Genomic DNA, 27855 nt, shown 5'->3' with positions numbered 1-27855 from the left:
CAATTTATTTGTGACGCAGAAGCTGCACGCCAGCTTGTCTGACAGCGAATTCGGCACCAACAAGTACACGACGCCCAGCGCGACAACCTGTGACACCGAGAGGTGACTTGCACGCCCAGCGACCAAGTCTGGGTATGGAGCCCAATAATACGGTTGCGAGGGCGCTCTGAAAAGCCTCTGCAGCTTTGGACCTTACGAGGTGCTCCGCCGCCTCAGCGCGGTGAACTACGAAGTGCTACCACAAGGCACTGTACGCTCCTCTCGGCAGCCGAAATCTGAAATAGTTCACGTTGCCAGAATGAAGCCATATTACAATCGGTAAACCATTTCAGGGTCCAAACCAGAGCCAGAGACTTTCCCCTATAACTTGCCCCGCTTTTCTACTATTCCCCTACGCTAGCGGCATCGGGTCGATGCCCCTTGGAAAGGGGGCAATGCCCCGCCGCTGACCATCTTCTGGCGCCACCAAGTGGCTGAATGTCTTGGCACGTGGATAAGCGTCATCCTCGTCTCTCTCGAGTTTCGCTTGATTAAAAAAGGGCCAGCTTGGTTGTTGTGCTGCTTGCTACGTGTGTTGGTGACAATATTTAATTGCTTGTTAATAACTCATTATTTATACAAATGAATTTCAAGGCTGCTTTTTTAATTATTTTTATATATACGTTTTCTGTAATTTAATTCATTGCAGCATTCTATTGTGATTGTTTACCTGCATGTATATTTGTTATAGAATGTTCACTAAGGCTTTTTCATTACAGTCGAACCTGGATATATCGAACTCGGAGGGGATCGCGAAATAGTTCGATATATTGATAATTCGATATACAGAAATCAGCTTGCGACGGCACTTACGATGCGAAAAAACGATACCGTATTTGTCGCGTAATCAACCCACTCGCATAATGAACCCAGCCTCCACTTTTGCACCGAGAATTTGAAAAAAAATAAAAATGCGTTAAAGCTAGCTCGCTCACATGCAAGCGATCTCAGCGGCGAGCGGCAGCGACAGAGCGAAAAATTTCAAACTTGTTGGAACTGCGTCCCTCTCGTTGCTCGAGCCACTGTGGCAGCTCAAAACAAGGTTTCCGTGTCGCTGCGGCAGAAGTCGTGAGCGTTTTCGCTTGCATGTCCATGGTGCGCGTCACTCCGTTTAGGCCATCTCATCCACAGCTCATTTCTTGGCAGCGTGCCAAGATGCTGCGCAGCGATAATCGGGGCGCGTTTATCTTCTGATAGCTCCTGCGGTGGCGGGGAGCGAACTTGGCAGAGTGCCCCTGATGGCTTGATTGCACAAGCCTGGTTCGATTCATCACGTCGTGCTTGGGGCGGGCGTCATGATCGCAGCAGCTGACCGCGTACTTTCGTTGATTCATACATGCAGAATAAACGACTCCCGAAAAAAACAAAAAAAAAAACCTGTCGTTTCTTAACGTCCGAACAGCACGATACGAAAGAATGACTCGCAAAAATAAACAAAACAAAGCTGCCGCTTTTCAACGTTCGCAGGCGCCATAGAGGGTTCGCAACGCACGCTGGAAAAAGCGTCCGACGCCTGTCTGAAAATGGGCTGAGCTGGCTTGCGCATGCGTAGCACTTGCTGAAGGAGAGAGGTAGCTCGGCAAAAGGATGGGCACACCCACGCACATGGCTTGCAAACGTCATGTGTTGGCGCGCGGGAAACGATAACTGCAGATGCGCGGGCCTTCGGGGAATGGGCGCGGCGCTGCCCAGACCAGCCGTCGCCGAACTGTCTCCTCTCATTCCCTCCGCGCGTGGCTTGAAAACGTCACGCGGCAAATGGCCAAGGGTTATGCGATCGTCTTTGGGGAAGGCACACTTTACAGTGCGTGGTGCGGAGTTCGATATATCGAACGACCGGTGAAATTAAGTTCGATATTGTTACGGGGATGTACTTAATGTAACAGCACTGCGATGGGCTGAACTTGACGCTGAGACTTCAGTAGCCGTGCAGTGTCCACTCTGTCAGCGTCGCCCTCTTTCTCAACGCTTTGTCGTGCCAGTGTTCCTCGGTCGTCGTCTTCGTCAGTGAGCACATCACTTTGGTCCCGCGTTTCCAGGTAACACTACCCCCCTCGGCAAAAGGCAACGTCCCGGTGCATATTAGGCGTGCGGTGTGGAGGGGGAGTAGTATGGCTTTAGGCGGGCGACATGTGCGATTTCGGAAGTGGGTGTAGCAGTCGGTTACTTTGGGTGGAGCGGTGAAATCTCATAGGTCACATCGGTCACTGGGCGTAGTACACGGTAAGGACAGTAAAACACGTTGTTGGGCTAGTTGGTGCATTGCATGAAGTAAGACATCCTGTTAAAAAAAATGAAAGGCAAGAAAAGCTCCACCGCTAAGCCTCGAAAAGGGAGACCACAGGTGGTCCCTTATACGCACTGTGTCGCCCACAGCCTGAAAAAGGTTGCAGCCAGGTATGATGTGCCTGTCGTATTCTCAGCCCCGAGAAAGCTGAGCGGTTTGTGTGCACGCATCGGGCGGAAAAAGAAGCCCCAGTGCGAAAAGAGGCATGGCCAACCCTTTGTGGATTGTGCGGTCGGTGTGGTGTATGAAGTACCACTGACCTGCGGCAAGGTCTATATAGGCCAGATGGGTCGTTGTATTAATGACAGATCACTGGAGCACTCGAATTCCCTAAGGAATGAAACCGGGTCTAATTTGCCCCTTCACTGTAAAGAGTGCAGATGTGAGCCGGTGCTTGACGGTATTAAGATTCTCGGCAGAAGTCACGACAAAATAGCGCGTGAAGTTCTTGAAGCATTTATGATAACACAGAAAGGAGATGCATGTTGTAGTGATTGTTCTGTTGTCTTACGAAGTAAGGAAATCAAGTTCATTCAATCTGTTTTGTAATCACCAGGCCTTGTTAGATATGTGTGTGCCCGTTATCATGGCGTTGATTCGTGGTTTAATACCCGCGCGCAAAACAAAAAAACCGTGAATGTTTGTATTGTGTATGACTTTAGTTCCTTCTGACGCAGCTTTGCAAAGATAGTGTTGTTTTATAGTTTTATATGTACGTAGTGATTACTGGGTAAGCGTAGGTACGATAAAGGAGTTACGATGAAAGTGAATTGTTGTTCCACGACGGAAGGATGTGAAGGCGATTGTGGAAAAGTCATGTGGCTGAGCGCCTCTATATATTCGAGCCCCGTTCTTGCTAATAAGTTCAGTTGGTAGTCCAGCCTCTTTCTTTCTGTGTCGATTTTTCCTGTGTGCGTCTTCTTGGCCGGTTAGTCTTACTTCACGGTAAGGACCTGTGTAGTGGGGGAGAAGTTTTTGACGCAACCCCACACGACGGCACGGAAGCCAGAGCAACACCAGAGATCCGGAAGGATAGTGCACATCGCGGTGGTGAGCGTCTTAGCGGCGTCTTCGAGCTTCTTGAGAGATGGTGAGATTGTGACGAGCAATCTGGCGAGCAGCGTCGGCTCGGGCGATGGTATCGCGGGCATAGGTTGTGACGGGGCCAGCGGCGGGAAGCAAAGTGTCGAAGGGCAGTAAGGGGTCTCTTCCAAAGAGAAGATAGAATGGAGAGTACCCAGCAGTGTCATGACGCGAAGAGTTATATGCAAAGGTGACAAATGGCAGACTAATATCCCAGTCGCGATGACTGTTGGATACGTACATTGCGAGCATGTCGATGAATGTGCGGTTAAGACGCTCCGTAAGGCCGTTCGTCTGAGGGTGATACGCAGTGGTGAACTTGTGCCGAAAGGAGCAAAAACGAAGTATTTCCTCAACAACTTGGGAAAGGAAACAGCGGCCACGATCGGTAAGTAGTTGACGGGGAGCACCATGGTGTAGTATGACGTCGTACAAAAGGAGGTCAGCAACGTCTGTGGCGCAGCTGGTTGGAATGACGCGAGTGATCACGTACCGCGTGGCATAATCGGTGACCACAGCGATCCATTTGTTTCCTGACAAGGACTCGGGGAAGGGCCCTAGGAGGTCAAGGCCAACACAAGAAAATGGCTCAGTCGGGATAGCAATCGGCTGCAGGTGTCCAGGTGGTAGCACAGGGTGTTTCTTCCGGCGTTGACAGAGGTCGCAAGCGGCTACATAACGTTGGACAGAGCGGTAGAGTCCAGGCCAGAGAGACGCCGGCGCACGCGGTCGTATGTGCGTGAGAGACCAAGATGACTAGCTGTAGGGGCGTCGTGCATTTGTTCGAGAACGGCAGAGCGTAGGTGTTGGGGAACGACCAGCAAGTGCTCAGCACCATCAGGTCGCATGTTGCGGCGGTATAGCGTATTCTCATGAAGGAAGAACAGGGCGAGGGAAGAGTCACGGCTGTGTGTGCGGAGGCGGTCGATAAGAGAACTGAGGGTTGGGTCCAACCGCTGTTCGTTGGCTATGTGGGAAAAGTTCGATATAGAGAAGACACAGGGGTCCGACTCATGGTCAGTAGAGGAAGGGGGATCGACGGGATAACGGGACAGACAGTCTGTATCCTGGTGGAGCCGACCGGATTTGTATACAACGGAAAAGGTATACTCCTGCAAGCGCAGTGCCCAGCGGCCGAGGCGGCCAGCAGGATCCTTGAGGGAAGAGAGCCAACATAAGGCGTGGTGATCGGTAATTACAGTGAAGGGTCGGCAAACAAGTAGGGTCTGAATTTTCCAACGGCCCAGACGAGAGCCAGGCACTCCCGTTCCGTAATAGAATAGTTCTGTTCTGCTGATGACAGGAGACGACTGGCGTAGGCAATAACGCAATGTTGGCCGCGTTGTCGCTGTGCAAGAATGGCACCAATCCCGTGACCACTGGCGTCGGTGCGAAGTTCCGTTGGGGCAGACGGGTTGAAATGGGCCAACACAGGAGGATTGGTGAGAATGGCGATGAGGGTGGAGAATGCGTTAGCCTGCTCTGGTCCCCATGAGAATGGAACGCCTTTCTTCAGCAGATTGGTGAGAGGACGAGCAACAGCGGCAAAGTTTTGGACGAACCGGCGAAAATAAGAACACAGTCCTATAAAGCTGCGGACATCACGGGGTGAACGGGGACATGGAAACGCACTGACAGCGCGAACTTTGTCGGGATCGGGTTGCACGCCGGTGGCATTCACCAAATGGCCTAGCACTTTAAGTTCGTGGCGACCAAAACTTCACTTTTTTGAGTTCAGTTGAAGTCCGGCACGGCGGAAAAGTGCCAAGATGGAAGAAAGGCGACGAAGGTGGCTTTCGAACGAGGACGAGAAGACAATCACGTCATCCAAGTAACATAGACAAGTCGTCCATTTGAAGCCGCGGAGTAAGGAGTCCATCATTCGTTCAAACGTAGCAGGGGCGTTGCAAAGTCCAAAAGGCATAACCTTAAATTGGTAAAGCCCATCGGGTGTGACAAAAGCTGTCTTTTCGCGGTCTTGTTCGTCAACAGAGATCTGCCAGTAGCTGCTACGAAGGTCGATGGAGGAAAAGTAGCGGGCTCCATGTAAACAGTCCAAGGCATCGTCTATTCACGGCAGCGGGTAAACATCTTTCCTTGTAAACTTGTTCAGATGTCGATAGTCGACACAAAAGCGCCAACTGTTGTCTTTCCTTCTAACGAGCACGACAGGAGATGCCCAGGGGCTGTTCGAAGGTTCGATGATATCGTTGCCCAACATCTTGTCGACCTCCTGCTGGATGACTTGGCGCTCAGAAAGGGACACACGATAAGGCCTCCGATGTACAGGCTTTGCATTGCCAGTGTCAATGCGGTGTGTCACAACTGATGTTTGGCCCAGAGAACCAGCAGCAAATTCAAAAATGTCGGAGAAGGATAACAAAAGGTTGTGCAGATCCTGAGCGTGTTCGGTAATTGTGGTGGAGAGTATGGGTGTGTGAAGGACGCTTGAATGTGAGCCAGCAGTGAGTGCACAAATGGTACAGTCTGTGAGAGGGGACAAGATAGCAAGGGATATTGCTTCGGGGAGAACTTGGGGTGACAGACTAAAGTTCAGGATAGGAAGGTAGGTGCTGTTCTGTGTAACGCGTACGATGAGATGAGGAAGAACGACGTTGCGGTCAAGAAAGACTTCGGTGATAGGGCAAGCAAGATAGTCACCGTCAGGCACAGGCGGGAAAGGTGACAGAGGTAGGTAAACAGCAGAGTCAGGGGGCAGGCGAGCGAACTCAGTGGAGCGAAGGTGGGGTGCAGATGGAGGATGTTCTGAGCAGACAGGTAGGTCCAAATGAAGAAGGCCGCTGGAGCAGTCGATAAGGGCAGAGTGGGCCGTTAAAAGTCAAGGCCGAGGATCACATTGTGAGGGCACTGGTTGAGGACAGTGAACAAAACAGGGATGTGATGACTGGCAAGGGTGACTCGGGCAGTGCACTGCCCAGTGACGGCAGCAGTACTACCATTGACAACACGAACAGTGGGCGAAGCGGCGGGGGTCTGTACTTTCTTGAGGCGGCGGCAAAACGATGAGCTCATGATCGAGACTTGGGCACAAGTGTCAATGAGGGCAGAGACGGGAACACCATCCGCGAACAGGGAGAGGAGGTTACAGGGCGAAAAAATGGGCAGTAGAAGATTTTCAGGTCGGGATACCAATGCAGCGTCACCTCCGGGAGCTGCATTGGCTAGTTTCCTGTGAAGCGGCCGGCAGAGGACGGCGAGGAACTGCGGCTAGGAAGAGGGGAACGGCGGGCTGGCGGGGAAGGAGACCAACAGGACACAGGAGGAGGCGGAGTAGTATCGGTGCGGGGCGGCTCATAACGAGGCGTGAAACGGGGGTGACCGTAATCGGAGTAGCGGTCCACGTAAGGAAAACGTCGAGGTGGTGATGTCCAGCAGCTGCGGCAGTGGCGAGCGATGTGGCCAATACGGGAGCACGTGAAACAGATCGGCCTGTCGTCAGGGGTGCGCCACTCATCAGGATTGTGGTATCGGTAACGTGGCGCGTAGGTGTTGTGGGGTGTAGCGGTGGCGACCATGGGAGGGACGGGGCTCGAACTGTGTTGTTCCACGGTGTGGCTATAGGGGACGCCCAAGTTGGCAACCTCTTGACGAACGACGGCTTGAATGAGGGATATCGTCGCTAGGTTGCTGTCCGAGGAGGGCGGATTGGATGCAGCAGGAGCGAGCGCTTCCAGTTCACGACGTACGATGTGTGTCACATTTTCAGTGTTGGAAGGTTGCCTTAGGGTCGGCAGATCCTCGCTTATGGAGGTAGGGGCAGTGTTGGGGAGCCGATCGAAGCGATGTGCAATGCGTCTGTGTTTGGCCTGCTCGAAATGTCGACAAACTTGCAAAACGGAGTCAACCGTAGCACAGTCCCGACAGAGTAGAAGATTGAAGGCATCGTCGGCTATGCCTTTGAGGATGTGCCCCACCTTATCAGGTTCTGGCATGTCTTTATCAACTTTTCGGCAGAGGGCCAGAACGTCTTGTATATACGTAATATAAGGCTCGGTAGATGTCTGGGCACGTTTGGCGAGGTCCCTCTTGGCGGCGAGTTGGCGGCCAACCGGTTTTCCGAACAGGTCACGGAGTTTTTGTTTGCAAATATCCCAGGAGGGTATTTCTGCTTTATGCGTTTCGAACCAAACGCGTGCCGTGCCAGTAAGGTAGAAGATGACATTGGCCAGCATCAGCGTGGCGTCCCACCTGTTGTGCTGGCTAACACGCTCATAAAGCGAAATCGAGTCCTCGACATCGACCTCATCGAACCCGCGACCTCCACCAAGATGTTATGGGGATGTACTTAATGTAACAGCTCTGCGATGGGCTGAACTCGACGCTGAGACTTCAGTAGCCGTGCAGTGACCACTCTGTCAGCGTCGTCCTCTTTCCCAACGCTTTGTCGTGCCCGTGTTCCTCGGTCGTCGTCTTCGTCAGTGAGCACATCACTTTGGGCCCGCGTTTCCAGGTATCAATACATTGCCAATACTGAACTCTGCACTAACGCAAGTGGTCATGGCATTGGAGCTATACTTGCCCAGCAACAGCACGGCCACACAAGGGTGATTGCGTATGCCAGCTGCCTCTTATCTACATCCGAACAAAATTACTCTATCACAGAGCGAGAGTGCGTGGCACTTGTTTGGGCTATTACAAAATTCCGCCCTTATTTGGTTGGCCGCCACTTTACTGTTATAACAGAGCATCATACCTTGTGTTGGCTTTCCTCCCTCAAAGATCCTACAGGCCGTTTGGGGCGCTGGCCGCTTCGATTACAAGAGTATACATTTTCCGTCGTGTACAAGTCCTGCCGGCTTCACCAAGATGCAGACTGTTTCTCCTGTCATCCCGTCGACTCCCCTAGTCCTACTGATTCTGATGATGACGCATATGTGTCTTGTCTGTGTCGGCCTTTTCTAGCATTGCTGACGAACAACACCTAGATCCTTTGTTCCATTCCATTATCCTCCGTCTGACCTGTGACCGACCTGATCCATCTCTTGCCTTATATGTGCTCCACAAGAACACCCTATACCGACGCAATATGCGACCAGACTGCGCAGACCTTTTGCTCGTCGTTCCTCAACATCTGCGTTCCACCATCCTTGAACAGTTTCATGATGCTCCAACGGCTGGCCACCTGGGTGTATCTCGCACATACGACAGCCTGCGCCGACGCTTCTACTGGCCGGGGCTCCACCGCCCCGTCCAGCAATATATTGCCGCATGTAAATTGTGTCAGCGCCGAAAGAAGCCCACAATTTTGCCTTCAGGCCATTTGCAGCCGATCCCCATACCAACTGACCCGTTTTCCCGTGTAGATGTTGACCTTCTTGGGCCCTTTCCAGTTTCCGCCTCAGGGAACAAATGGATCGCCGTCGCCACCGATTATGCTATGCGGTATGCTATTACCAGAGCCATCCCGACCAGCTGCGCCACAGACGTAGCTGACTTCCTCCTAGAAAACATGATTCTACATCATCGTGCCCCTCGTGAACTACTAACTGACCGTGGCCGCTGCTTTCTGTCGCGAGGGGTTGACGAAATTCTCCGTTCGTGCTCCGTCCGTCACAAATTCACCACAGCCTATCACCCCCAGACCAACGGCCTCACGGAACGCCTAAACCGTACCCTCACAGACATGCTGTCCATGTATGTGTCTGACGACCACCGGGATTGGGACGTTCATCTATCCTTTGTGACATTCGCCTACAATTCATCAGTACATTCTACTGCTGGATACTCCCCATTTTATCTGTTATTTGGCCAACACCCATTACTGCCCTTCGACACCTCACTACCCGCGGCAGACGCCACCAGTACTTACGCCAGTGATGCTGTAGCCCATGCTCATGATGCCCGCCGGATAGCTCATGCCAGGCTCTCTGCATTCCAAGACTCAAAAATTCCGGTACGACAGTTGCCACCGTGATGTCCCCTACATTCCTGGGTCACTCGTCTTGCTGTGGCTTCCGTGCCGTCGCGTGGGCTTGTGTGAAAACTTTTGCCCCGTTACACAGGCCCTTACCGAGTTTTGCGCCCCGTGACAGACGTCACATACGAAGTTGAATCTGTGCCTCCGAAATCCTCGTCCAGAGCGCCATCCTCTGAAATAGTGCATGTGCCCCGCCTGAAGCCCTATTATGCACGTTCTGTTTCACAAACGTAGAACGCACCGGGACTGTGCTTTTCCCGAGGGGGGGTAGTGTTACTGAGCGGTATTCGCTGGCCGTGCTGACGAAAAAGAAGTGCGACCGACTCCCAGAAGAAGAAGACGCAGACGAGTGCTGTGCTGTGCGAGTGCTGTGCTGTGATCATCCTCAGTGGTGTGGACAACTGCCGTACTGTGAATATTTCCCGTAACTATATGACGCGGCTTTCCTATACTTTAACATGGGATTTTCAAGGGGATATTCCGTGAGTTCGATATAACCAAAATTCGATATATCCGGGTTCGATATAACCGGGTTCGACTGTATTGCATCTTGTGTTCTGTTTATTGTGTACAGTGCCATTTCTGTAGGAGGTACAGGCCCTGTCAAGCCGAATTCGTTTAGCTTTTTGTCTGTACTCCCGTCATCTGTACTTGTATGGATGCAAATAAACTTGGATTGAAACTGAATTCCTCCGCCCTGCACCACTGTCAGCTTGCTTCATCATCTTATTTTCTTGCAATGTATGTGTGATCAGATACAGAGGCACAGAAGGGGCACATGCAATGCATGCAGCAGCTCAATAGGCTGACGCACAGTATGTCATCCTGTCCGTCTCTGCCAATTGACAAGTGACACTTTAAGTAGTGGCCGATGGTGGTCAGAGTAAGAGAAGTGCATGAGAATGTGGATTCCAAGCAACAAAGGCCCCCTTTATTCCAAGATGCAGGGCTATTTATAGGGAAGGGATCGCATGACTAAGACACATACCAAGACAAGTGCGAATGAATCCACTGGAAATGAAAGCGAAACGAACTCAAAGATATAAGCGCACCGACACGTGGCCGTGTAAGAACCCTGCGCTATGAAAGCACTTGTTGCAACAATACTCACGTTAGTTGGCTGTAAACTCAAGCCAACAGGAAAGTGCGTTACTTGCCTTTTCATTCGCCGGTAACAATCTGTAGTAGACGGTCTGGCTGCATCATATATATCTGCATCATTAATCAAACTGTGAGAAAGAACCCCACTGCCTTCTCTCCATTGTAACTTGAGATTCCATGGGAGTTCGAAACAGTGCCGCACAAACGCTTCACCAGTATTTATGGTACAGGCTGCTTTTTACATGGAGCTGCGGGCAAATAACCAGATTGTTTTATGTTCTTTGTCTTGGCTGAGAATTTGACATCTTTATGGATGCGTGTATATGTTGCAATGTTTGTAATGAGGTGACCACAAGTAGTTACTGTTATCAGCGTATAAAAAGTTAACAGATGTTTTTGGGTATAAGCAGTGTGGAATATCATGTGCAGAGGTTAAAGTCAAGGAGGGCTCCAGGGTTTCACCTCCTGCACCAGTTTCTCTATGTGGGGCTTCAAATAGATAGTCCACCTGCCCACCAGCATTCTCTTCAGAAGGCCTCCCTCCACCGTGCATGCACAGCTGGGAAGAAAAAAGCGGCTACGAAATATAATTTAGAGGTGCAAATGGAAGGTGAACAGCATAAAAGCAAAGTGTCTGACCAACACTGCTGGTGCAAATTTGTCACAACATATCTTAAGGTCACCGTTGCATATGCAGTTAAGGCATACAGGGCTCCACAACACAACACTATTTGCATGACTGAAACAGCGGGTGTATGAATTATAGGCTTTGGATGGGCAAAATCTTTCAAAGTTATAGAAGAATCCTTCAGAACATTTAGTGGTCATGACAGTTCGACAGAAGTTTAATATAGGAACAGGAGCAGGGGCACCTTTGCCTGTCTGGGGACATCAGAGCGGTGCTGCCACTCGTGCTCTATGGCACACGTCAGAATGGAAAAATGTGTCTGAAAATACCCGCAAATGCTGATGGTATCATCTTCTAAATTATGTTACATTGAAAGAAGTTAGGAGGAAGGATAACCAAGGGCAATTTAGTGTCCAGTCAGGCCTTGGAGCAAGAGTTTTTATTTTTATGCCAGCATGTAACATTTGTGCTGTGCTATATACTGCTGCCACTGGCTTCTCCCATGTTCCTGAAACATCTTGTAGCAGAAACCTGTGGCAGATTCAGTGTCTTTCAAGGACGCTGCCAGATATCGATACACCGCCTGATTGCTCTAATTGCAACTTGCGACTGCTCACGCCACATCTTTCGTGCCTTTGGTGTCTGTATGCACAAAATCATGCATTCAGTGAAATTGACTGCTGCTCCGGTGAATATGAGGCATTTAAAATCTTGTATATACCTCATATTCGCTGCAGCGGCAGTTCCAGTGCATGTGTGATTCATATGCAGCAAGCAGTAAATGACCAGGATCAAGGTTTACTTGAAATGGCATTTCTGTGGTTTCTGTTTTGCGTATGTTTATTTTTTCTTCCTGAGGGGTCATCTGCCTATAAGCTTCATTCTTGCATTATTTTGTCGTGTTCACAGTCCTTTTTACCGGTTTTACTCTCTCCCCAAATTATAAGCTACACTAAATTGTATTTCTTCCTTTCCAACTTTATATCTGCTCTCATACATGCGTTTCAGCCTTCATTCTAGGTGCTTCTTGCATCTCCGGTCAGTGAGTCTTATCCACACTTATTTTGCATGCAGATTTTGTCCCTCTGCTAAACTCAAACCCTACAGGAGTGGAGCACAGTAATAGTGCCTTAAGACAGTCGCAAAGGAAACTATTGGCTTAGATTAGAATGTTCCTCATAATAAATGTGTACATACCTTGATGTATACTTTACACATTGCACAAGTCATTCTTGAGGATCACCATTGCAAAAGCAAGGCAGACTGCTTTCGACTGTCATAATTGAAATAAGTGCAGTTGGAGTTCTTTCAATCATTTATGAAAGCTTGACCATTTTTCAAAAGTGAAATGAAAAAAGTTACAGAAGTCTTATATTACAGAGATGCAACATAGCTACTTAACCAGCTGCCGGCTGACATCTCAAATTAACTGTAATCCTTCTGCTAGTTGAACATAATGTGCGTGCACGTGCCCTTGAGTGATTTTGCTATTTTCTTTGGTAACGACCAAAGTGGCTAACTTCTGATGTGATTGCCACAAAATGTGATGGCCAATCCACATTGGCAGAAGGTATTCAACTATCATGCAATATGCTTTCTGCCGTGTTCATGCACACATTGAAGAATGGAAACTTGTCAACAGTGAATTTCTCTAACGTTGTCCTTTACCATCTTCAAAATGCCGAAGAAATGGTTTAGGGCCCTTGCTAGCAGCATACCGTTCTTTTGAGAGTCAGACCACTCGCCGTCTGATACTAAGGATGGGGCTAAAGCACATATTCATTGCAAACTTCTTCACGGGCATGTAAAGAACAAGTATGCAACTAGACACCCTGTGCGGCCAACCTCATTGCCTACACCATTCTCCACACCTCAAAGGTCTGATGGCACTAGGCGACACTTGCTACGCTTTTGATGTGCGGGTGGGCGGGCTCTAGAGGCCATCAAAAATCCTTGCAATGCTCGAATACCATGCTGTGATACATACACGTATCTTCAACTAGCCATTAGTTCTTTCAAGCAAAGCAGAAACGTACTTGAGGGAAATGAAACTAAAGCAACAAATTTTTTCCGGTGCTGCATCATTCTTTCCTATTTTGTGCCATTTGCTGTGAATACATAGGGAGAATCATATCATATAATCATATCATAGCATATCATACTATAATCATGTCATATCATATACTCATGCATATCATACTAAGTACAGTGCCAGCCGCCTTCTCTGCCACCTGTCCAAAATCCCATAATGTACGAAGTGCCGCACTGTGGCCGCCGCTGGCAGTACGCAAAGCTCCCCCACAGTGTTATGGTGAACTGTCATGACTAGTATTGAAGGACTCTGGTTGCTGTGCCAATTCTACTTGCATCATAAGCTAGTTAGAAACTGGCCATTTAAATGCAGTAGGAAAAGGCTACACATTAGGCTGGATAGCATGAACGTATGAATGCGTGAAATATTACTGCCATACAACAAGCCGGTGGCATGTCGCACCAGAGCAATCCGGGCTCAAGCGGATGAGGCACGAGCTGCAGACGGAGAACACGGGGGTGGTCACACGGCTTGAAGCTGAGGGTCTTCTAGCTGTGCCTGAGCCAGACATTCCCAGTCCACAGCAGATGTAGACACGCCGATAGAGGTAATGCGTGAAAATGCATCAGCTGCCTCATTGTCGATGCCTTTGATGTGCCGGATGTGACATCCGGCACATCAAAGGCATCGACCAATTGAGGCCAGCCTGAAGCATTTTCACAGCATTACCTCTATAGGCGTGTCTACATCTGCTGTGGACTGGAAATGTCTGGCTCTCAAAGATGTGGTGGTAATACTGGATGATGGAGTAGATGGCGAGCAGCTTACGGCCAAATACACTGTAGCGAGTCTCGGCAGGTTGGAGAAAACAAGCCCAGTGGGTGCCACTCAGAGTCAATTTCCTGCTGAAGAACAGCACCAATGGCCACACTGGAAGCATTCATCACAATACGAGTGGGCACGGAAGTCCTAGGGTGGATGAGGAGAATCGAATCGGCGAGGGCTTGTTTTGCAGCCATGAAAGCATCTTGAGCTTCGGGAGACCAGGAAATCATGGAGGAGGAGGATATGGTTATGCAAAGAAGGTCGATCAGGGGGTGAAGAAGCTTGGCGTTGTGTGGGATAAAGCACTGGGAAAAATTCACTGGGCCCAGGAACTCGGCGTTGTGTGGGATAAAGCACTGGGAAAAATTCACTGGGCCCAGCAACTCGCAGAGTTTGCGTAGGGTAGTGAGTGCTGAGAAGTGTAATAACTTGGACGTGAGAAAGTAATGGATGAATTCCCTGCGCTGAGATGTGGTGGCCCAGGAACTCGAGCTCAGAAGAGCCGAGACACATTTCTTAGTGTTGACGACCAAGCCAAATTCTTGGAGGCATTGAAAGAGTTCCCGGAGGTGAAGCTCATGATCTTGTGGAGTACGACTCACGACAAGGATGTGGTTGATGTAGGCAAATACAGCTGGGAGTCCTCACGCCACTTCAGCAATGAATCTTGTGTACCACAGGCCAAGGTCCAAAGTGAGGGACCGGAGATCATACATGGCAATGGAGGTTGAGTTGGCCGCAAGGAGAGTAAGTCCAGGTGACTTGGAAGTACGCTCAGCCTTGGATGGCGGCAGCACACCGACTTCAGCACCAGTGTTGACGAGGAAGCACAGGCCGGAAATGCGATCTATGACTATGAAAAGGCGGCCAAGGTGAAGGGCGAGGTCACATACCGCAGTCAGTGATCTCGCAGCGCATTTCCCAACCAATTGCATCGTGCAGTGCATTGGCGGGCGTGGTGTTGATAAGTTTGGTGATTACCAGCAAATATGCTGACTGCGAGAACTGGAAGAGCGCAGACCTTTCGGCGAAGACAAATGGCGACCAGCCAGCTAGTCGATCATGGTCTCTAATCGTGAAATGAGGGAGGACTCTGGTGGAGAGGAAAGAGCGGCGACAGAAGGAGAAATCGTGGCATGGACTCGATCAGCTAGCTGCACGAGGCTGTCAAGAGTCAAGTCCCCCACAGCAGCTAAGACGATGCGGATGGGCTGCGGCAAGCGCTGCAGGAACAGCTATCTCAATTGTGCACCTTTCGAGTCGGCGTTGCTTTCGCCCAGGAGCTGCCGCATGCTATCGAGCAGCTGGGAGGGGTGGCGCCCTCCAGCTCTTCGCAGGTGAGCAGCGGCTATAGGTGCGCAGTCCCAGATGCCATGGTGTGGTCTAGAATGCACTGCTTAAGTAGCTATTTTGGAGTATCACCCAAGGGCCTTATGATGACATCCGCCACCTCTTGATCCACCTCATGAGGTTGGTTGGGAAGTAAGTGACGAAACCAAGGTGCCTCCATGGTGATATGGTGCAGATGGAAGATGGCTTCCACCTGGGCGAACCAGATTTGTAGATACTTGGGCCAGAATGTTGGCAGGCGGAGCTGGATCGCTGCGACGTCCTGTGGGTGCAAGGTAGCATTAGGTGGAAGCCGTCTGAGGGCGGTAGGTTGCTGGGGTCGGTCATCTCATAGGCCGGAGTCACCACTGTAAAGAATTTACTGGGTCGCAGCAGAGCACTAGAATAAGAGGAACAGCGTGGCAGGCTTCTTGAATCGAACAGCCCATGCCGTGCGTGCGCACCGAGCATGTGCCGTTCAACTTTATTTTCTTCTTAGCCGGCTAGGAATGCCGATCTAGGGCGGGCGCTCTACAGCGTCACTGAGCGCTACAACTTTATGGTTGTTTCTGTCCTCATAGGAGAGCGGAAAGTTGGGCGAGTTGGTTGACATACACACTGAAAGGTTTGTGTGTGGACACAAAGACAAGAGCGGAAAACAAAGAAACATTGAATTTCTGTTCTCACTTACTGGGTCAGCCCAGGTCAAGACTATCTTTTTTGCTCATGAGTTTTTCCATGCTGTGTGATGTGCAGAGTGTGCTGCTGAGCTAGTTGGTACTTGTCGAACATCATGGAATTGCAGCACTGGCAAACAAGGACAAAAAGAAGGATGCACACAAACAACTGCGCTGAACTTTCAATTTTATTTTGGACATGCTTTGATCCGCGCTTTGTATTTAACAGAAGGGCATCAACGCGGAAGTGCACCAACAAGACAGATATGGCAAGATGTGACAAGATATGACAAACTGCCATCATTGATAACCTGAAAGCAGACTGCCTCAGTGTGCCTTCAGTAGCCCTCCTAGTAAAAGAATGATGTAAGTGAGGCAACAATTAATAGGCCAGAAAGAATGAGAGGGGTAAGGGAATGGTCTTTTTAACATGGCTTGGGATGCAGAGCAATCATATTGACCCGGACAAGAATGTGATCTGTTTTTCTAGGAGGGCTACTGAAAGCATGTGTCCCAAGCCATGTTAAAAGACCATTCCCTTACTCCTCCTCTCATTCTTTTTGACCTATTAGTTGGTGCATCAATTACGTCATTCTTTTACCTGATTTTGTCTATAGCCTCATTGAAATTTTTTGGCATGTTGTTTGTTGGCTCTTATCCTTTTTATGCGTTTTCACCTCTTCATGAATTTTGCCTATATTGTTGGCTCATCCTTGCCATTTTTCACTTGTGCTACTGTGATTGTCATATCTGTCTTGTAAGTGTGCTTGTGCGTTGATACCCTTTCGTTAGATATAGAGCGGGGATCAAAATATGTCTGAAAATTCAGTGCAGTTGTGTGTGTGTATCCTTCCTATGTTCTCATCTGCCAGTACTGCGATTCCATGATGCTCTCTCTGATATCTTGTCCGCACTTGTTCACGTGCCAGTTTTTAGTTTAATTTTAGCTGAGATCGTCGCCGACGGGTAATTCGGACTCCAATAATTCGGACTTGTAGGATATTTCGGACTTCAGTGAGGCACCGTCAGTCACCCCATAGAAGCGCATACATATTCGCGACGGATATTTCGGACTTTAAAAGTTCGAAAGTTCGATTTTTCGGACTAATTTCAGTCCCCTGCAGGCCAACATCTGCCATCTTATCGGCTTTTCGCCGGCGCAACAAGTGCCATCTTGGATTGAGGTGGATTGGCTCTGCAGTTGGATTGGCTTGACATGGTTTCGGTGCCCCATTTTTGCCAGGAGAGGCCCCTGCAATCTCTGCCACTTCGAGGTGGCAGTCGGATTGTCATCGCCGTCAACCTGCTTTTGTCGCCAACGCTGACGCGGGCAGCTATCTCTATCTCTAGCTATCTCTAGCTATCTCCGCCGATGAAGTCGATGACGTAGAAGACTGCAACGATTCTGAGGATTTGACTGCAGACAGTGGCGAAGACCTCATCGTTGACCTTCGCGGGAACGGAATGGACATTCCAACGGGCTCCACGTTCCGCGAGTTTGTTGAAGTGGACGACGGCCTCGATATGTGTGCGGACCTCACGGACGACGAACTTGTACGCCAGGTTCTTCAACCTGAAGACGAGTCGGACTCCGACGACGACTCGGGCGGCCTACCACAGCCATCGCTTGCACAAATTACGAACGCTGTGAACTTGCTGTCTAGCGTGTACAGCGAAACGACAACTTTGGCGCAAATACAAGCGCAAATCGTCGCCAGCAAAAGAAATTTGCCGCAAGGTAAAATCGGCGACTTTTTAAAGCCGATTTCCTCTGAATAAAGTGATTTTTTGTGCTTCACGGATTTTTCGGACTGTTCGATTATTCGGACCATTTTTCGGGTCCCTTCAAGTCCGAAAAAACGGTCGGCGACTGTATTTATGACTTGTATTTCTTCATGAAGCAAAGTTGTTATTGTGTGTGTGCGTCTTGTCTCTTCTTGATCCTTGTCTCACTGGTGCAGCTCTTTCCTTGTATCGAGCTATGAACCAACTAGCCTGACAAGTTCTTCGTGAGGTGGTCAAGTATTTTGGGTGATACGCGAAACTGTTGCGTCGAGGTTTAGTGAGAGGCAGGCCTTGATTACCAGCTGGTTCAAGTTAGCACCCTGCAGCCAGTGGTGTGGAGTTGAGTCTAATATGACAGTGAAATGTGCATAATGGTGAAATGGTGCATAGAGATTTGGGCAAGTTGGTATGGTGTCTTCTTGAAGCCTTTCTTGTCCTTTTTCACGTCCTTGCCATGCTGCTACTTTCATGATGAAGTGTGCAGTGCAGGGACCGGAACTATCTTTTTGGGAACTTAACTGCAATGAAGCCCTGTGGCTGGCATTCTCGTTCAGGAGTGTTGCCAACCTGGGTCTGTATTTCGGGTTCTCGTCGTTATTGAAAGTATCGCTACCTTTCAGGCCTAGAGTCATCTGGCAGGTGAAGACACCAGAACCAGATGTCACTACCGCCTTCTGGCTCCGGTGTTTCCACCAATCAAATGACTCGGGAGATAGCAACACTTCTGATAATGATGCAAACTCGGATACAGACCCAGGTGTGCGGTTCGGCCACCATCTTCTAATGATCTCATTGATTGCGTGCTTTATGAGCCCCTTCTATCTCCTACCGTGGATGAAAGGATAGTTCCTTCTTGAACATGAGTCCTTCCTGGTGGTGCAGGACGGCCTGCTGATGCAGACGAGGAGTCCTGGGGCACTCTTCCCCACACAGAGGAGACAGATGCAGCCTTCCGTGAGCGACTAAAAAACATGGGCAAAGGTACGAGACACGTGAACCGCCGGGAGTTGTCCTTTTGATGGCATGTATCATCAGCCTTACTGTATGCCTACTGGCGGGCAAAATCCTCTCCTATATCCAGTTGACCCGTTCCTCTTCTAGCAACAGCCACCTCATTCCCAGTGCCCAGTCTCATTCACTCCCTGCCTTCCTTTGGAATTCACTTCATTATCACCGAAAGGGTAATGAAATGCCTGTGTTCATTTCACTTTCTTCATTTCTGCCAGGAAACACAAAGTATGATTGAGACTCCATTTCGTGACAATCTTCATGGCTGTAGACCAAGCAGGTTTAAGCACACTAGTGTTGCATACATTCAAAACTGCACCTTTTGGGTCGATTTCTGTCTACATCTTATTTCATTACATTACCTTAAAGGCTTCAAGGAGAGGTTTTACATTTTGCTATACTTACATTTTCAACATACCGTGATGAGCAGGTGATGATCGTAATATTGTTTGGAAGTCCGTTCCAGTCTGTGGCTTTGCGACAAAAAAGATAAACTTAAAATATGATAATGCATGAAGTAGGGTGGGAAACTTGTAGGTGATGGCTTGAGTGGTTGTGGTATGCATGCGGGAGGCGAGTATATAAGGTTCGATACGCAAAAGACTGCACAAAATTTTGTGTAATGTGCAGGTAAGAGTGCAATGATGGAGGTGTAATGGTAATAATTCACACTGCGTTTAGGCGGGGAACACTGATACCGTAAGAGTACAATGAATGATTGAAACAGGCAGCACAATTTTGGAACATGTTTAAAACATTGATAGGATAAACTTGACGAGGGTGCGCATTGACTCAGTGTCTTGTGCAATGTTTGCTGTGGGTAGATTTGAGTCCTATGGTGGCGAACACTGTTCACTAAAGTTACTCATATGTGCATGGTACCCAAGTTTTATATGCTGTCCAGGGGCTGATTTTCTGGCACGCCACGTTTTTGGTGTTTAGCATTCATTTTTGCTCGTGAAAGTGGAGGTGACATCCCCCTTAACAGCCCTTTCAGAAGAACTACGCTATAGGAATGCACTGAAGGTTCCAAAAAATATGATAAAATTTCATAGCGTCCCAAATTATATTACAGCTTTATTACATTGAGATTTCAGTCATGCAAATTTTGTGAATCAGTACTTTCGTTAAATTCAGTATATCAGTGATGTATTGAAGTATCTATAATACACTATCCAGTATCTGTATCGAAAACGGATTTAGGTTCTGTATTTTGTTTCAGGGGAAAACAAATTTTCGGGGTATCGAGTATCAGTATCGAAGATACATTTTTAAAGTATCTTGCCCAGTCCTGGTAGCCGGCATTGTAGGTGGTACCCAGAGATGATGGGTGGCTTTTCCAGCATCTTAGAGTGGCTGCGAATGAACAAGTTTGACCACTTCTATATGCTCGTCTATATGCATTGTTATACGTGCATTACTATATGCACTGTCACAAGCACTATGATGAGCCCCACCTTGATGCACTGGTTCTTTCCTGGTGCAGCATCTCGGCGCAAGTTTGCCCAGCTGGCCAGGCTGTTCCACCGGACCAAGAAGTGCCACTTCCGTCAGATGTATCCTTTGACCTGGATGGGCCATTCTGGCCAGGCCAGTATACCGCCTTTAGGGATATGATGCGACACCTTTGATGGTGTCCACTTGTGGCTTCCCTTGCAGATCCCTGTTCACATGCATAAACTGCGCTACCTGCATAATCAGTAGGCACCAAATTCATTCCTCTGTTATCTTACACATGTTCATCAGCATGCATGTACAAACTAGCATCATCCAAGCCATACAAATTTGTCAGCATGGCATGGGAGTCCCAACTGGTCCATTTTCCATCTCAGCCAGGTCATGTGGTCTCGATTTGTCTCACAACCCACTGGCCAAGCACTCTTGCCTGTGCCATCCATCCTTGTGTTGTATCGTTTTTTGTGTGCTGTCTCCATCATTGATAGTTAGAAACTGGCCCAGTGCTCTGCTTTGTATATCAATTTGTGCATGGCCATGCCACCTGCATGACGCATGTAAGTGAAGCTGCAGTTTCTGGAATGTGGGGCCTTTGATGCTAATCTGTGAAAAAGTTTCAGGTACAAAAGATTAAAAATGTCAGTCCTGGTGTGAAGATGCTTCTAGGGCAGCACGACAAGTGGGGATAGCAATCAAGTTCTCACACGAGCCATGCATGCTCACTTGGCATGGTTGCAGGCTTGCCGCTACCATGCTGTTATTACAAATGTGTACTTTTTGATGGAAACACACCAGTGCTGCACATGAATGAAGTTATAATTGGTAGCAGGCTTAGTCTAGGACCTGTTGACAAGGTCATGCAGGGACGAAAAAGGTCGACAAAGATGGCTGACTGACCCCACCTTTTGATGTGCTGTTAATGCTGTGGTGCAGCATGTACTTGCAACAGACCTGGGCTTTTGTTGCTGTCAGCATTTTATGCAACTATCTATGCCACAAGCAGATAAGCATGAAAGAAGCCATCAGACCACGCCTCCAAGGTGCATATAATGTGCTAATTTACAAAACTGATTTTGTAGTCAGAGATGCCTTTTCTGGCTAGCGTCTAGAGCATGCTTGCCTCTGCCACCGCATTGTTGCTTCTTTGCCATACATCCTCACCACTGTCTCTGCCGCACTCCTGCATTCCACTGCACTGCCTCCCTTGCTTGATCTTTGCACTCATCGAGGGGCTTGCATTGTCCCAGTTCTTTTTTGAGCCACGCCTTTGACCTTACTTCATAGCTCATTCCCAGCTGTTTGGTCCATCTTTAATTAAAACGAGCAGCACAAGGAAAGAAGAAGACAGGACGAGCGCTAAACATCAGCTGAGGTTTTACTACGACAGAAAGGTACATAAATGCACTTCAGTGGCGCATGCGCACATCAGGTCAAAACCATACAAGCGAAAACTAATCAAAATGAGGCAAACTGTTCCTGAGGTACATTTCCTCTTTTTTGGACTAGGCCAGGTTTCTACCTTGATTGGTTCATCTTTATGCGCAGTGCAGTAGGGATGCCATTTCTACTGTGCTACAGTAGACAGCACAGGCTCACAGCGGAGTGGCCTTGTAGTACATTGTTGATGTGCCAGGCACACAGAACATGTAAAACTTGCACTTGTCTTGCCTTTTGTTCTCAGCATCTGTCGTGATAAAACAAACATTATCTTAGTCGGGATCAACCCTTTTGCTGGGTTGGCCACCATTTATGTGGTGGATTACTTGTGCCTAAAGAGCACAGTGGTGGCATGACAGTCATGGGAAGGTGCATTTGTAGTCATTGCAAAAGCTCAGAAAGGAAAAGTAAGTCAGTAGCATGGATTTTTTGTACTTGTTGGCTCATGGCTTCACAACAGTATAGCGCAGCAGAAGACAGCACTCATGGTGTCTTATGTCCTCATCTTCCTAGAGTGTTGTGTTAAAGTGGCATGGGCAGTGCGTGCACTGTGAGGAAAGCAGGTTGTGGTCAGCTGGTTCCTTAGCGCTCGTGCCCCAGGCTTGGCGATGCGGCCAACCCATCACGCGACAACCTGCTGCTGAACGAGGACCCCGGACCGTTGGAAGAAGAGGCACGCCCAAACCAGGAGCCACCACAGGTCAGCCGAGACGGAGCTCTAGATATGCTCTGTCCAATGCCACTTTCAGTGGGCTTTTGTTTCACCAAGAAACATCTCTATAGGCAGCCCCATGCAGTTATGACCTTTTTCCAGCACAGAATTTGTGCAAACCACAGCATTACTGTCTCCTGTATCGCTCAGAGCCCCTCTTTAAAGGCTTCTTAAGGTCGAAACACTGGCCTGCTTTCATTCACATTTTGCATGCAGTGACTGTTTGGGGGTCAGTTCTCTTTGTTTTTACACTTAGGGTGGATACATTTTTGCTTTAGTCAGAGTGACTCACAAGTAAGCGTCTGCAGCCATGCCAAACCAAAAGACACAGTTGATCCCACAGCACCATCTGTCATTGGCTGTAGAAGGACGAAAACAGACGATTTGAAACAAGCAGCGCTCCTCTGCTCCCTTCAGGGCAGGAGTTGGTGCTACAAAGGCAGCTGTGGAGCGAATAACTTTCTTTTTGAGTTCTTACCATGACAGCTGATGTGGACTTAATATTCCCTCTGACTGAAGAAGGAGGGTATTCACTCACATGCAGCATGTAGCAGTACTCGCCTACTAATTTCTAGCTTTTCTTGTGCAGAGTTTTGAGCATGGACAAACCCATTGTTTTGGTAGGAGAAATATTTTAGGAGTAGGGTGGCTTTTTTGGCTTGTTTGTTCATAGCTTCATCAAGTGCTTTGTTGAAACTGCAAGTACTATATATAGTAATTGCAATTATAGGGATGTGACAATATGCGAAATTTTCGGGTAGCAAATAGAATGGCCTTCTGTGTAAGAAGCACTTGCTTTAGGCCTAGTTGGTTGATGCTGTACATTGGAACAGTTCAGAGAACCAGAACACAGGAAAGAAAAGGACAGAAAGAGCACCTACTACCAGCTGAGCTTATTGTGGAAAACACAACCCTTGGTGCATATCAAAGTTACAACATCGAAAAAAATACAAACAAAATCATGATGTTTCAAGGGCCGTAGCATATCTGAGCCAGAACAAGGCACCAAGAAAAATCAGAAGCATGATGATAGTATATGACCAATTCTCAGGAGCAGAACATGAATGCCTAAAAAACTTTGTGCTTGCAGAGTTTGACCACAAAGTGCACAAAGTGGTAATGCACATGGGCCCAGCTTTCAGCATGTGGTCAGATAGTTATGTCCCTTTAAACTCACTCTCTGACTACAAACTTTGCCTCTTCCACTGTGTGTTTGCAGCCTTTGCATTCTGTGCAGTGATCTGGGAGGTTCCTTCATATTTCTTGTTCACTGTTTATGCTCACTTGCCCTCTTGTTGAAGCAGTGGTCAGTCTGGCTGATTTGAGCAAGATTCTGCAGATGGCTTTAGACTGGCACTCATTAAACCGAGGTCCATGCTTGATAGCGCATCTCGATCTATCATGGAGCATTTTCTCCACCTTACATGGTACTGAAAACATTGACTGCTTGTCTCCTTGATGCTGTGCGCTGATTTGTGCATTTACGGAAATACCACCACAGGCCTCGTCTTTATGTTTACTTAGCAGATCACCGCTGGAAATGAGTGGAATTTTTTCGCAGCAAAGATTCACATACAGCTGTTACCAAGAGGCATGATTAGCCAGCGTTGTTCAGTCTCTGAAGCTGTTTGTCAAAGCCAGCCTGCATACAGTGTTTGCAGGATCTTGAGAGAGCTACGTGTAAGCTTGTCATGGCGATGCTTCGTTAATGGACATCGACATTTTATCTTTTATATCTATAGTTAATTGTAACTTTTAATGCGTATAACGATTATAGCTTTATATCCAGTAACACTTTACCACAACGGCTGCTAGCACGCTCTTTTGCATAATTACTATAGTAAGAGCCTTACTTGGCTGTATTTATAAAAACATGGAAGCAAAATGTAACGTGTGATGTGACGTCACGTAATGTGTATGTAATGACAAACGGTATATAAATGTCACGTAATGCCCTAGTGATGTCATAGGAGTTATTATAGTTTAATCTGAGTCATAGTGTCATGGGGGGGGACTCATAGTTACTTCTCATGAGTCATTCAGATTGGAGATCTCGAGATTCAGTGTGCATGACTATGGAATTCAAGACTTGTGTAAGTCAAAGCCATGAGCGTGACTAGTGTCTAGCCATGACTTTCAAGAGTTCTGAATCATGACACTCAAAAGTGCTCAGTGATGACACTCTACGAGCTTCTACAGAGCAGCCAACGCACATTCTTTCACATTTCTCCAATGCAGATCCATACATTGCTATTTTATATTAATTTTTTTTCATTTTTACCAGTGCTGTTTATATCTGATTCAGTGGTAAAGCTTCATTAGTAGCATCCAGACATGGTGCATAGTATATAAAAAAAAAAAGAATGCACAGAAAGAGAGGCATGCAGGTGCCCTATCGCCACTCCTTTCTGTGTGTTTTTTTGTGCACTACATCTTATGTCATGTGAAACCAATGAGCCCAGTTAAGAGCCTTGGGTTGCACATTGTTGCTATTCACCCTGGTTTTGAAAAAGGACTAACGCACCCCAATCATAATTAGTGACTCAGTGGTGTGCAGTACTCGCACGAGTGCATGTGGAAGCAACAAAATCGAGAGTTCTTTGACTTTACAAAACAAGTGGCCTCGCTCAGTGTGTCAGCCCTTTCTACTTCTGCAGAGGAAACAGTGGTGGTTATTGATGAAATGCAGCAGGTAGGGAGCTTTTAGTGCAGCTGAAAGGGACACTACATATATGACAGAAGAGCTTTAGTTTTTGCAGAAAGGCATTTGAAAAAATGGCATCTGAATGGAGCTATTTCTGAACAGCAGTTGATGGAGAGTTTAGTCCTTACTACAGACACTGCCTGCAGGAGCATTGTTGGAATGGGAAGGTTGAAAATGTTGGAATTATTTTTGAAATCTGAACCAAGTGATAAATACCACTCACTTAGCGACTTTCAAATGTGTTTAGATTGAGGAAGGAAAACAGATTCCGTATGTAGCCGACGGGTAATTCGGACTCCAATAATTCGGACTTGTAGGATATTTCGGACTTCAGTGAGGCACCGTCAGTCACCCCATAGAAGCGCATACATATTCGCGACGGATATTTCGGACTTTAAAAGTCCGAAAGTTCGATTTTTCGGACTAATTTCAGTCCCCTGCAGGCCAAAATCTGCCATCTTATCGGCTTTTCGCCGGCGCAACAAGCGCCATCTTGGATTGAGGTGGATTGGCTCTGCAGTTGGATTGGCTTGACATGGTTTCGGTGCCCCATTTTTGCCAGGAGAGGCCCCTGCAATCTCTGCCACTTCGAGGTGGCAGTCGGATTGTCATCGCCGTCAACCTGCTTTTGTCGCCAACGCTGATGCGGGCAGCTATCTCTTTGTGCTTTGTCTCATACGTCCGCCGTGTTGTCACACGAGTTTCTCCGACCGCGTCAACCGAGTGGCGCGCCGTCAATCCTTTGGCCGTTTTGTGATTGCGTCCGGCGGTTCCACCGCTTTGAACGAAAAGTGCCTCATTTTTGCGTGTTTGACGAGCAGTGTGGTGCGCACTCGGGCTGTGGACATGGCCCCGCCGGTGCTGCCGGGTCCGTCAAAGAAGCGTGGGAGCTATTCTACCATGACCCTTGAGAAAACGGGAAAAAGTACGCCACGGATCTTTTTGCGGCGGTTAGCATGCTGGCTGACGCGTGGAAGGCAGTGAGAGCGGAAACAATTGCTAATTGCTTCAGGCACGCTGGATTCTCCGCCGATGAAGTCGATGACGTAGAAGACTGCAACGATTCTGAGGATTTGACTGCAGACAGTGGCGAAGACCTCATCGTTGACCTTCGCGGGAACGGAATGGACATTCCAACGGGCTCCACGTTCGGCGAGTTTGTTGAAGTGGACGACGGCCTCGATATGTGTGCGGACCTCACGGACGACGAACTTGTACGCCAGGTTCTTCAACCTGAAGACGAGTCGGACTCCGACGACGACTCGGGCGGCCTACCACAGCCATCGCTTGCACAAATTACGAACGCTGTGAACTTGCTGTCTAGCGTGTACAGCGAAACGACAACTTTGGCGCAAATACAAGCGCAAATCGTCGCCAGCAAAAGAAATTTGCCGCAAGGTAAAATCGGCGACTTTTTTAAGCCGATTTCCTCTGAATAAAGTGATTTTTTGTGCTTCATGGATTTTTCGGACTGTTCGATTATTCTTACCATTTTTCGGGTCCCTTCAAGTCCGAAAAAACGGTCGGCGACTGTACGTTGCTGCAGGTGGTATCGTCAGTATTGAAAGCTGCATGGATGTTACCCTACGATGACTTGTGTCTGTGATTAGAAAAGTTGTTGCTACTGCAGTTTGCGTGTAGCAAACCGTTTGGAAATGTGAAGCAAGCTCATGCACAAACAAAATGCCTCAAACAGTGTCAGCTGCAGCATCTCGGTACGACAGCAAACAAGCTGCAGCGCAATGCATGATTTTCTTAGCGCTGATCATTGTTGTGTCATGGATTGGCATCTGTTCTTTTTGCAGCCCAGCAAGGGCTCTCCACTGGGAGGCCGGTGATGGTCGCTGTTCACCGCCAGTGGTGCACCAGCTGTGATGTACACCTGCTGCTGTGGTGGCCGGGGACTTGTGATTGCTTCGCCATTTGTTTACTGCATTCCACAGCTCCCCCACCAGGGCCCGAAAGGAGAAGCGCACAGCATCTGAAAGAGGCAGCTTCAGAAATGTGGAAGGTACTCCTGCAACAGAGCAACCACTGGCTGCTGGTATTGCCAACAGTATTTTTTTTTCTTTGACAGTTTAACCACCTCTTGTCCTCAGCTGCCACGTTTATAATCATGCTCTTGGTTTTAAGAAGGCCCTGGCTGCTGTGGCCACTAGAGGAATGAGAAAGTCAGACCAGCCATGTTTGTGCGCACCAACCAATAAGGTTGAATGTAATAAGTTTTACTTAAGGAAAGGTGTGGTGGCATGGTTGCTTGGCCCAGTAATCTCAGAAAATTTGTTTGAGCTTAACCCTGGCTTATGCAGTAGACTGCCTCAGAAATGACACTTCTTGACTAGTATTCTTCAGTTACCCAACTTGCATTGGAAAGAAAGTGAGTCACAAAATCTCAGCTGTGTTGCAGCCTGGCCGTGGAGGAGTCGGTGATGGAAAAACAGCCTGCTCTGTTCTTCAGTCGCGGCACACTATGCTTGCTTTCATACCTGTCGTTCTGGGTCATGATAAGCACAATGCCTGAATTGGGCAAGTACTAGTTCCAGATGCAGTCAGCAATTAGAGGAAAAGCATTACCTGTGTGGAATACTGTACAACCTTATTGATGCAATGCAGTTAAGAGCTAGAGCACATTATCCGGCATATTATGTCATCCAAAGCACCTAAGAGGAAGCATTGACAATTTCACTTTGTAGAAATGTTCTTGCATATTGGCACCAAGTACAAGTATAGCACTTTTGCTAGTATTCATGTTGTTCAGTTAGTATAATGGCATTATTCCCCCATTGTGATAGCTGAGTGGTTGGGCATTCAACCT

The 27855-nt window shown here is 48.2% G+C and overlaps 1 protein-coding gene across 1 annotated transcript in view; it reads left to right on the top strand.

The window, feature by feature from the left end:
- LOC146194336 (CUE domain-containing protein 1) overlaps positions 1-27108 on the top strand; it is a 70220-nt gene extending 43112 nt beyond the window's left edge. Inside the window, exons 7-10 of the mRNA XM_084597351.1 lie at positions 18607-18705; positions 20219-20288; positions 22225-22324; positions 26846-27108. Coding sequence (XP_084453477.1) covers positions 18607-18705; positions 20219-20288; positions 22225-22324; positions 26846-26878 — 302 coding nt within the window. The 3' untranslated portion in view covers positions 26879-27108. The remainder of the gene's footprint in view (positions 1-18606; positions 18706-20218; positions 20289-22224; positions 22325-26845) is intronic.
- The last annotated feature ends 747 nt before the right edge of the window (positions 27109-27855 follow it).

This window comes from Amblyomma maculatum, chromosome 3 (assembly GCF_055883805.1).
Source record: "Amblyomma maculatum isolate TAMU_Amacu chromosome 3, ASM5588380v1, whole genome shotgun sequence".
Classification (NCBI taxonomy): domain Eukaryota; kingdom Metazoa; phylum Arthropoda; class Arachnida; order Ixodida; family Ixodidae; genus Amblyomma; species Amblyomma maculatum.
The sequence above is the reverse complement of the archived record's forward strand: the minus strand, read 5'-3'. Positions and strand labels throughout refer to the sequence as shown.